This window comes from Sinocyclocheilus grahami, unplaced genomic scaffold (genome assembly GCF_001515645.1).
Source record: "Sinocyclocheilus grahami isolate Dianchi unplaced genomic scaffold, SAMN03320097.WGS_v1.1 scaffold428.1, whole genome shotgun sequence".
Classification (NCBI taxonomy): domain Eukaryota; kingdom Metazoa; phylum Chordata; class Actinopteri; order Cypriniformes; family Cyprinidae; genus Sinocyclocheilus; species Sinocyclocheilus grahami.
Genome location: NW_015505607.1, coordinates 337616 through 350101, shown reverse-complemented (window position 1 = coordinate 350101; position 12486 = coordinate 337616). Strand labels below are relative to the sequence as shown.

Below are 12486 nucleotides of genomic sequence, written 5' to 3'. Positions count from 1 at the left end.
AAGGAACTTTCAGTGAACTTACATGCTTAAATATCTTGCTCATTTCTGAATAACTATATGTTGTATGTTTTACATATTTGTGTGTTCTGTGATCAGATTCATTATCCATGTGCTGAAGTTTGTATTCAGACAAGTCTGACTGGATTAACTTGTTTTGAGGTAGATATTTGCATGTTTAAAAGTTAATTATTTAAAGAAAGCCAATCATTTTAATGAATAGACTGTGAATAGTGTCTTCTTTTTGCAAATCACTCAGACTTACTTATACACCGCATCTAACACCAACCATCTAATTAAAAACAATGGAAAGCTGTCCAGGGTTGCTATGAAACATGTACAGTACATAATACCAGGAGAGGTCAAAGGGTTAAGGTTTAAAAATGACAGTTAACATGCAGAATATTTCCATAATGATTTAGCAACAGGGTTTTAGACCAGTAAGCTGCTGGGTTAAATGATTAGAGGGTGAATGAGTGGGTGGGTAACTTTTGACGCTGCAAATACCACAACAGCATGTGTATGGTGAAGAAGTTAGTCAACACCCAATGCCTTACTTAGGAGTGGTAGGGGTGTGGAGCAATTGGTCTATGTTATTTTTGTCTTTTTTTTTCTCACCTGGCTGTTCAGACAGGTTTAACTTTTACCCAAGCCAGTTTGGAACTACAAAATTCGGCAAAGTATGCTATACAATCTTTTTGAGCTTGACATGAGGAATATACAACATCTGAATAATTCAGAGCTCTGATGATCATTGTGTCTGTGAATATTGGCACACTTTTTAGGAGAAAATGCGTGAACATGAACTGTATGCCAAGGTAGGTCAGATATTGCTACTCTTTCATTCTAGATTTCCTCATCACATTAATTACAGTATGTGGTCCACTGAGATTTACAGGTTACAGCTTTATAAATAAATTAAAATATACAATCTAAACCAAGCTAGCCGTAGCTAAACACATTTACGCATCTTTTTATGTCATTTTTAATGTCCTTATTCAGGATTCTCATTCTGAATTTATGTTTCATCCTGTAGTTTAAACACGGCTTGTGTTCACTCTGCACCTTGCAGATAAGAGTAGAGAGGCTGCTTTGTTGCTCAGCTTTGTGTCTTTGATTAATGATGCAGACACTGAGCACACACAATGCACACTATCTGATTATTCTAGGCAGCTTCTGCTCTCAAATATTTATGAGAAACACAAGAAAAGCACATGTATATATATAGAATCTTGTGATAAGCTTCACATTGTATGATCACAATGAAATGGGCCCAGTCAACTTCAACAAAGCTGTGTCGTCTTGGTGCAATGATGTGTTTCTATGTATTTAATAGCTTATACTGTCTGTGTACTAATAGTAGACTATATTAGTAGTATTTAGTATTTCTAGCTGGAGACATTGAAGCAAAAACTGTATTTCATGGAGTAATCATTTATTTAGACTAAAATGCTCTCAGATGACTGACAAAAACCACACTGAATACATATGGGTCAATTATGTGAATTTTCATTTTTTTTTGTCTGGATCTAGTAAGTCATTAAAAATTATAAATAAATAGATAAATAAGAATGCAGTTCATTAAAATGGACTTGAATACACATTTTCTAGTATAAACATATTTTTAATTTCTGATTTTAAAAATACTTTAGAATTTTAACTTTTGATATTTTTTGTTTGGTCTAAAGGCAAATATAAGTGGTATAGCTGCCCAGAGAATGGAAAACAGTCTCTAAAACAAATAATTATTGGAAAAAGTTGATGTTATTATTTATTTATTTTTTAAATAAGCAGCAGCTATTTTACATTTAAATTTACATTTTGTCAATTAGTACATGCTTTTATCCAAAGTGACTTACAAATGAGGACCAACACAAACAATTTATCATAAGACCCAAATTCAGCTCAGTGTAAGCTATAGTGGCACACAAGCTTGAGCATAAGTGCAATACAGAAAAGAAAAGAAAAACGGGGGGGGGGCTATATTGGATTTATTATAGGAAGTGCATTGTTTATGATTTTGGTTTGTTTTAAAATATTAATAAGAAAAACATTTTGTTGTCATGTGACAAGGGAGGACCCCTTTAGACCCTCATCACTTCTTGCAAAAAGTTTGTAAATTTTTTTAAAGTGTTTTTTTTTTCTTTTTAAATTATTTTTATTTAGCCTGGACGTTCTCATTTCTGTCAGCATGTGATTTTTCGTGCAGTTCTGTAATTGGCCAGAGGGTGTCGCTGTAGACACACTGAATTGTGCCATTGATCCATGAGCCTCTGCCGCTGCGGTCATGTCAGTCAGCATGATAGAGTCTATGAAGAAGGGAAGAAGGGAGGGCAGCAACTCCTGCATTTTGACATTTACACACTTTACACACATCTAACCAGTACCTTTAAGTCGTTACCTGAACTCAGCGATTAGTCGTGGCCATTGCTTATTTTAACTTGATTTTTATGTGGAGGAGGAGATGAAAGGGGCTTGTCCAACTCAACTTCAATTATGGGAACAGACACCTGCCGCGACCAGGCGCGGCTAACGCGCTAACATTAGCCGTCAGAGGGAGTTCAAAAGTACAAACCAGCATACCAGGACGACATGGAGTGGTGACAGCACACAGGAAACCTGGATTATAAAACTTGTTGGGAATATCATCGTATTCAAACGGAGATATTTGAACCTTACGTGTGCTGATGTAACTAGTTTTGGTGGGAGTTGCTGTATTTGGGATCATGTCTGTGACTGAACTCTACTCTAAGGTGAGTTGTTTGAATGAGTTTTATTTCACCATTAAATAGATAAATAAATAGTTAATCATATGTGACAGGTGGACAGTAATATGTCATTTATTTTCTGTGTGAGATCGTAAACGACGCGAAACGCATTCGCTAATCTTAAATCTTCGTTCAGTGTAGCATGACTAGCTTAAAATAATTTAATTAATCCCAAAACATTTCATAAAACCTCACAAAAAGGTAATATTCAAATATCTGACGCCCTGCGGTTCTGCTTAACTGCCTCTAACTTCCTATAAAACACAGGGAAGTATCGCGGACAGGTGTGTTTGTTGGTTTCGGTCTGTAGGTAGTTTCGGTGTTCGCGGTGTTCGAAAACCGATTGAGCGCCCTATCTAGACAGCATCTTTGAGCGCGTTCAGCTGCGCCTTTGTTGTCAAATAATGCCGTCTATGTAGGCAGCTCACTAAGTTACGACATACAGCCAGTGTTTATGAAGAGCTCTTCCTCTTTTGAGGACTTTAGTGACTCTGATCGTTCAAATTTCTCTAAATATGCTACAATAGGAAAGACGATTGTGTATCAGTCAAAACCAGCATATAAGCAATAAACAATCATTTCAGTTTATTGGGTATTAATTTCCTGTAAATTATTTTTTATAGATGAGCTGGTTGGCAACATTTGTTGGGAGAAGGTTAATTCCTCATTTGATATTTAAATCTGTAATTTTTTGTGCTTGTTGGGATCGTTAATATGACCATTGAAGATTTATTTTCAGGGCTCCCATACTTAGGGAATTTTATTATGAAAAATGATAAAAGATTAGTAAATCTACTTTTTTCTAACTATGCCTGCCTGTAAATATTTCATTAGATGGTAATTGGTACACACGACTGGAAGAAGTCATAGAAATTCAACACTTATGCCTTGTAATCCCACAAATATGAACTGACATTTGTTTTTGTATTATTTTATTTTGACCTCTGGAGATATTTCACTGAGGGAAAGCAGGCTAGGAAAGACCTTTGTGTAGCCTAATATTTTATGGTCACATACTAATGCTGCAGGTGACTCAGTGTTTCCAAGTTGTTTGGGCTTGTATGCAAAATGAATATATATTTTTTTCCTCTAGTCTTCAGCCTTGGACAGACTGTTCAGTTCAGCCTTGTTCTCATAGTGTCACCATAAGGGTGGATTCATATTACACCAGTTCAGTCCCGTATTTTGGCCTCGGTGCTCTGGTATTGTTCGGATATTTTGCCCTAAAAGAATTCCACAGCTTTCAGGTTGTATTATTAGCTTGTGTGCTGTTACCTTAGCGATCATAAAAAGACCAAACCATGTCATCATAACCACCCTGCCCATGTGTGTCATCGATTACACTGAGAACAAATAGTATTGAATGGCTGGTCAGCCATTGGAATGGACTGGATTTTAAAAAAAAAATGTAAACACCCAAAAGTCATATGTGACAACCCCCTCTTTCTCATATCCTAATTAAACTTCCTAATCTGCTTTTTGATCATTAGATGGTAATTGGTACACACGACTGGAAGAAGTCATAGAAATTCAACACTTATGCCTTGTAATCCCACAAATATGAACTGACATTTGTTTTTGTATTATTTTATTTTGACCTCTGGAGATATTTCACTGAGGGAAAGCAGGCTAGGAAAGACCTTTGTGTAGCCTAATATTTTATGGTCACATACTAATGCTGCAGGTGACTCAGTGTTTCCAAGTTGTTTGGGCTTGTATGCAAAATGAATATATATTTTTTTCCTCTAGTCTTCAGCCTTGGACAGACTGTTCAGTTCAGCCTTGTTCTCATAGTGTCACCATAAGGGTGGATTCATATTACACCAGTTCAGTCCCGTATTTTGGCCTCGGTGCTCTGGTATTGTTCGGATATTTTGCCCTAAAAGAATTCCACAGCCTGTATTATTAGCTTGTGTGCTGTTACCTTAGCGATCATAAAAAGACCAAACCATGTCATCATAACCACCCTGCCCATGTGTGTCATCGATTACACTGAGAACAAATAGTATTGAATGGCTGGTCAGCCATTGGAATGGACTGGATTTTAAAAAAAATTTTAAACACCCAAAAGTCATATGTGACAACCCCCTCTTTCTCATATCCTAATTAAACTTCCTAATCTGCTTTTTGATAATCTTTATGGAAGACCAGGGAACAAATTTACCATCTGTTTTTTTTCCCAATGAACTTGCTATTTTTAGAGAGGCTGTTTATCTTATATTATATCTAAGAACACATAACACCTTAGGGGGTCTCATTTAAAGACCTAATAAAAAGAAGTAGAAAAGTAGATCCCTTCGATGCGTCCCACCTAAACATACATTAAAAAAAATCTTGACAGCACATTTTGAATGACAAATAATTTTAGAAATATTATTAAAGGGGTCATATGATGCTGCTAAAAATAACATTATTTGGTGTAACAAAATGTGTTTATGCGGTTTAAGGTTAAAAAAACACATTATTTGCAGATATCGTCCTCTTTTGGAAGACCAAACAAAGTAGTTTCGCTTTCACAACGAAGCACACAACATCTTTACGACATGGCGGCGGCAACAACAAAACTACAGCAAGAATAAAAGTTACGCCTTCTTTCTTTGCGTGAACATTTGTGGGAACATTTATGCAAATCTTCCCACATAGCGACGTAGATATGTGGGGGCGTGTTAGAACGAGCCATTTTAGGTAGGCGTGGCTGACTCTTAACTTTTGTAAAGAATATCTCTTTGGATTTGAGACTTTAGTCTTTGCAACTTTACAGATCTTCTTTATGAACCAAGAGCTTGTAACACTCCAAAGAGAAAGGAAAAATTGAAATCGCGTCATATGACCCCTTTAAATCACATTGTGTTGTTTGATGCCTGCTGTGAGTGTGTAAGCTACCATGTAGCATGTTGTTGGAGCTTTGTGTCTTTCTTTGGTTATTGGTCTCAGAAAGAGGATTAGTTTGGGGCACAATGCACCCCTGCTGAAGTTTCTACCCCCCTCCTAAGGTGGGAGGTTTGTTGAATTGACCCCAACACAACCTAGATTTGTTGGGATGCACAAAAAGAGTCATTAGGCCCAAGTAGGGCTGCACGATTAATCGAATGCGATTGTCATGTGCATTTTGTTAGTAAAGCCGGTTCTGTAATCAGCAGGAAATCATCATCACGTGCTTTCAGATAGAGCAGAATTTACTACACATAGCCGTAGTTCACTGACAAGTTATGCAAAAAAATCGCAGACAATTTTATTGCGCGATTATGAAATCAAAGAAATCGTTTGCGATAATGACAGCTGTTTACATGGCTTCTCAGTGAACTACGGCTCTGTGAAGTAAATGCTGCTCCATCTGAAAGCATGTGAAAATACCACATTTAATAACATATTTTGACTCCAAACTCACTTCATAACGTCAGTCGAGTGTTTGAAATAAATCCTTCTGTGAGATAATGTGGCTTCTTACACAGAATAAGGCACGCAACATATTTCATAGTATTTAAGCAGTGATAAAGGCATGTATAAATGTAGTTTATTTTAATGAAAATTATAGTAATAAGAACTCAGATTGCCGTAGTCGTGTGTTTATTAGTCACGTTGAATCAATGAAAGCAGTTGAATCTTCTGTTTATTCAGTTGCAGCGATTTTCTGCAGCATTTTCTGGGTTTCTTCTGCGAGGCATATTTGGAGTTTCAGCGCGAGAGCACCCTCTGGCCTTTGGATAGAGATTTACTGCTGATCACAGAACCGTGCTTCACTGAAAGATATGCATGACAATCGCAGCTTCTGTTGAAACGCGATCTCGATTCCATTTCGATTTATCGTGCAGCCCTAGGCCCAAGTAGACTGAGGGAATTTCCCTTGCGGTAATTTTGAGTGGCTCAATAGAGCGGTATGCGGTATTATCGCCATACACACACACACACACACACATATATATATAAAGACAGAGATTTCGCTTTCCTTGGACATGACTACCTATTTTCGCAAATATATATGACTCGTCCTAGAGGACAGACACAAGTAATCTCAGTCGATCTCTTGTCTCATTCACTGTTTGTTTAGGCTTGTTAAGTGCAAATCTACGGAGCCTTTGTACAAATCAGCATGGTACACATTGTTATCATTACAAACTTGTTTAATATTCAGTCCACATGCATGAAGTGTAAAACGAGAAGGGCGTAACCTTACGAAAAAAGAAAACACTCAAAAATCGCGGTTGCTGCGGTTCTTGCATTCCTCTGCGGTTTGCTCGTCAATAGCGCAGTATTGCGATATTGCGGTTATCGCGACAGCCCTACTTGTGAGCAGTCTTTTCTTCTGTTGTGCTGTTTAAACAAAAACACTCCTTTCTATTTTTGTTCTCTGCTCTTTTTTGTAATTTATGGTCTTCTGTTTCTGTTACTGCATCTCCTTGATTAAACCGTATGTTACATCACTGTTGAGGTCTCTCAGTGCCTCTGAGCAGGTAAACAAGTCATGTGCCGATCCAGGGGGAGTATTGGGCTGGATATGCGATCACACTCCATTCACTTATGGTTTGGCTAATGCCACTGCTAAAGTAACTGATGCAGAAACAAGAGTCTCTGTGAGGGCTGGGGAGAGAAATCTGAGAGAAGCACTAAAGAGCTTTTATTGTAATGTTCATGCACCTTTTTGTGTTTAAAAAAAAAAGTGCCTTTTTGAGTCCCTGCATAGTGTCATTTGAATTGCGGCAGGTTTAAAAATGGCTTATGACCAGTTCTGGTTTTAACATACCTGGCTTCATCAGCACAGTTCAAAGTTATACGATTAACCCAGTGATTATGAGTTTAGTATTCTACATAGAAGTCTAGGTGATATTGCTTAAATATTGAGGGTTTTGACAACATTCAATATATTACGATATTTATATCGTTTTTTTTTGTATTTTTTTATAGGGGTAATTCTTTTTTGATTAAACTATTATTTTAACCAAAAAGATGTTTGTTGCAAATTAGAATAAATATTTCAAAACAAAAATTAAAATAAAAATCAAGGTAAAAATAATCAAAGCATGTTATTCACTAAACGAACACAAGAAGAATATTAAATCATTTTATTTAAATGCATATTTATAATAGGGCTAGACAATAATTCAATATCAATATACTATATTGCAATATAATTTTTTTCGATAACGGTGATATGATTTTTAAACACATTTCGATATACATTACCAGTGTTTCCCATACATTGATTTATTTGTGGTGTTTGATTTCGTTGAATAAACATGAGCACTGCACATTTCAAAATCATAACACGGCGCGGGTGTTTTATATGAATGTATCTCTGAAGGGAAAGGACTGTCTTCAGAAATGTTTCAATGACATTTTCATTTTTTTCTGATAAAGTAGCCTTCATGAGCGGAGCTGCTTTGATTACAGCCGTTACTGGGGAAACCGCTAGTTTTATCACTCTAAGGGTGGGTTGCACCAACAAGGATTAAGCTTTAATCTAGATTAAATCAAGGTTTATCTAATAATTCCGTTGCACCAAACTTTAAACCTTGTTTAAAAATAAGCAGGATTATATTTAAACCATCATCTTGATCCTGGATTTAATTTATATTTAAAATAGATTAACTTTAATCATGTTGCTCCATAACTTCAAACTCAGATTTAAATCTCAATTAGGGATTAATTTTCAATTTACAGGTGAGGAGGTTTAAATTAAATAAAGTGCACCTACAGTTACAATTATATGGCTGATTAAACAAAGAAAACAGTAGAGGGTGTGTTGTGAGGTCTCAGGTGTTTATTACAAATAAAAAGGAGGATTTAAGCGCATTGAGCCAGCAGATTGTGAGGGTCTTGGCAGCCCGTAGTAAACTCGTGTCTGCTATCGAGTCCGGGATGTGAATCCGTCACTCATCTCGGTGCATGTCGGCGTACGACAAAGAAAACAGAAATATACTGTATAGCATTTAACGGTAGCGGTGATGATGAAGTGAGCGCCAATGATCGCGGCCACGCCTCTCGTTTCTCACGCCTGCTCCACGCGTGGATGCTGGGCGGCGATCAAACGGACGGGGCAGCGCTGTCATAAAACATACTCCATTAATTGATACTATAAACATATTTCCAGGATTATGAAATCCGTATGCACTGCCAGAAATGTATTCATTGCTTGCTTGATCAGCCATTTGAATAACGATAGCAGTTTAGTAAGTCGGCAGATATAAGTTTATTTCCTTTTTTGACACAAACAACTTTTTATGTCAGAAAGAGAGTTTGGTAGTAAGCAAAGAAAAATTAGGAATATTAACATTGTTCCTGTTTAATTGCAATGGCGAAATCCATCATGGTGGAGAAAATTTATCGTAGATGGAGATTTTAATCGCAGGTTAGAGTTCTAATTAGGGCTGAACGATTTTGGAAAATCTAATTGCAATTTTTTTTTTTTTTACCAATATTGCAATTGCGATTTAATATGCAATTATTTTTTAAAAGCTCTTTATGTTCTGTATTATTCAACAAAGACAAGCTATAAATCATTGTATAGTATGCCCAACACAATATTATATACATTAAACATAAATGTTCTTTTCTGTAGGCCAGGCCTATATGTTAAGATGAAATTAGGTGATGCATGAATTGATATGAATGTCATTTTTATTTAACAACTACAATCACAGTACATTGACTGATTTGTTGAACTTCCAACCTCGTAAGCATGTAATAATTATGTTTAAATTAGCCTGGTGTAAACATTCATATGAAAGTCAGTAACAAATCACACAAACTAAAGTAGATTGCAGAAATATAAAAACAAATCTGTTGCTTTACCACACTACTTTAGATAATTCAAAGTCACTGTAGAGTTCAGATGCAAAAGCCTCTAAGTGCCATCCAACATTTTCTGCTAAAATTATTAATTTCTGATGCTCCTATATGTTTATGTTCAGTTATTTTACTTTAATAGGAAAGAAAATAAACTATTTATTGCCTTTAAAGTGAAATTGCTGAACCTACACATGGGAGCCTGATAAAAATGCTCATTTTAGAAGAAAATTTCAAACGGCACTTAGAGGCTTTTGCATCTGAACTCTTCATATGTAAACATGTGCACTGCACTTTTTAAACACTGTCTATTAACTTTAGACCAGTGGTTCTCAAACTTTTTTGGTCGCGCTCCCCTTAAAACCTATAAAAAAAATGTTTAAAAACACCGGCATCACTTGAAACATTGAAAAATAGCATAGAGAGAATAACTTATTATTATCATTATTATTCTCTCTCTGTTATTTCAACCCTCTACGGACGCCTTGGCAATTGAATCGCCATTGGCTAGTACATTTTTTTTTTGTGTAGAGTTGTCACCCAGTGTAGAGCTGTTGCGGTGCGACGCGAATCAACTGTAGTGTATAGACACAGTGAGTGAAGCCGAGAGCAAGATATGCCTCGTCATATTTTATGCATTTAGATTTTTGTATGACCAGCACCTGCCTGGGTCTGTGCGACTTCATCTATGGCTTTTCTCTTCGCTTTCACAAACCGATCCATCTCCCATTCTAAGTTATGTCCTTTGGCTGTTTACTGTTTTATTTATTTTCTTTTTCTGCTGATGGCCCGTGCTCGACTTGAAGCAGTGCTGCTTAGACCGATGGGTGTGTGTCATCAAAGTACTGCGAGAGCTATAAGAGAGCGCGGACGTCTCCTAATGCTTTCTCTCGCCGTACTTTGATGTCATACACCGATCTGATCTTCAAGTCGAACACCCCTCTTTACTCTCGTGTGTCACATGACCGTGTAATCGCAGCCTCTGCGATTGAAAAATCGCATTATTTCATATCGCGATATTATCGCAAATGCAAGTAATCGTTCAGCCCTAGTTCTAATCCCCGATTTGTTAATCTGTGTTTAAAATTAAGTGGTGCAACACAACTCGATTTAAAATAAAACCCAGATCAACAAATCCTTGATTAACTCTAATCTTTACTTAAATGAATCCTTGTTGGTGCAACCCACCCTAAGGGTTTTTTTTAAATCGAGTTGTGTTGCACTTTTAAACACAGATGAACAAATCGGGGATTATAATTCTAACCTGCGATTAAAACCTCCATCTACGATAAATTTTCTCCGCCATGATGGATTCGCCAATGCAATTAAACAGGAACAATGTTAATATTCCTTATCCTTCTTTGCTGACAACTAAACTCTCTTTCTGACATAAGTTTCTTTTGTCGATGAAGGAAATAAATTTGTCAAATATCTGCCGTCTTACCTACGTAGAGACTGTTATTCAAACGGCTGATCAAGCAAGCAATTTATTCAGTGCATACGGATTTCATAATCCTGGAAATATATTTATAGTATCAAATAATGAAGTATATCTTATAACAAAACAACCGAGATAAGAGAAAACAACTGGCACGATTCGTGGACCTCGGTGCCCTGTCCATTTGATCGCCGCCCAGCAGCATGCGTGGAGCGGGTGTATGAAACGAGAGGCACGGCCGCGATCACTGGCGCTCACTTCATCATCACCGCTGCAATTAAATGCTATAGGCTACAGTATATTTCTGTTTTCTTTGTTGTACGCCGAGATGAGTGACGTATTCACATACCGGACTCGATAGCAGACACAAGTTTACTACAGGCTACCAAGACCCTCACAATCTGCCAGCTCAATGCACTTTAATTTTCATTTTTATTTGTGATAAACACCTAACGACACACCCTCTATTGTTTTCTTTGTTCAATCAGCCACATAATTGTAATTGTAGGTGCACTTTATTTCATTTAAACCTCCTCACCTGTAAATTTAAAATGAATCCCTAATTGAGATTTAAATCTGAGTTTAAAGTTATGGAGCAACGAAGTTAATCTATCTTAAATATAAATTAAATCCAGGATCAAGATGATGGTTTAAATTTAAACCTGCTTATTTTTAAACAAGGTTTAAAGTTTGCTGCAACAGAATTATTGCTGGCAGAGAGTGAGTTTGCATTTTCAGTAAGCCCGTCTCCAGCAACATTTCCAGTTTTTGTTGTTGTTAAATTTTTTGGTTTTCTGCAGCAACTCGGAGCACTTTTCATACCCTTTTTTTCTGGCTAAAGCACATTTGTTTCAATCTATAAGAATAATCGGCCTACACTACTAGTCAAAAGTTTTTGAAAAGTAAGATTTTTAATATACCGTATTGACTGAATATAAGACGACCCTGATTATAAGATGACCCCCCTTTTTCCAGATGTACTTTTTTAAAAACCTAATCTTGTTTTTTCTCAGTAAAACACATTTTGTCTTCAATTATTTTCATATTGCATATTTTTCCTATTTTAATTTTTGTTTTGAAAGTATGGTAAAAACTGGTAAAATGTACCAACAATCACATTTAAACGTTAAACATTTTGATATACCATTAAAAAAAAAAAAGTTAGCCCATCTGAATTAGGACATTTAGGCTATCCATCTAATAGTCGCCTACCAAAATCTTATTAACAGTAGAAGTAGAGTTGGTCCCATCAGGCTAACGTGACAGTCACGACTGCAGCTGTAAGGTTTTCTTTCTCTTTTGTTTTCACTCGCGATCTTTACAACACGCATTACATTACGTATTTCATGGCACACTCGTTTTATGCATATTTGGCGCCACCTATTGTTGTGGATGTATTATTGACATGTCAAAGTCTAGACCCTGAATATAAGACGACCCGCGTTTTTTCAGATGTATTTCCAACAGAAAAACATCGTCTTATATTCGGGTCAATACGGT

At 36.4% G+C, this 12486-nt stretch overlaps 1 protein-coding gene across 1 annotated transcript in view; it reads left to right on the top strand.

Moving 5' to 3' along the window:
* The first annotated feature begins 2279 nt into the window (after positions 1–2279).
* myo5b (myosin VB) overlaps positions 2280–12486 on the top strand; it is a 69282-nt gene continuing 59075 nt past the window's right edge. Inside the window, 1 exon segment of the mRNA XM_016233314.1 lies at positions 2280–2750. Coding sequence (XP_016088800.1) covers positions 2724–2750 — 27 coding nt within the window. The 5' untranslated portion in view covers positions 2280–2723.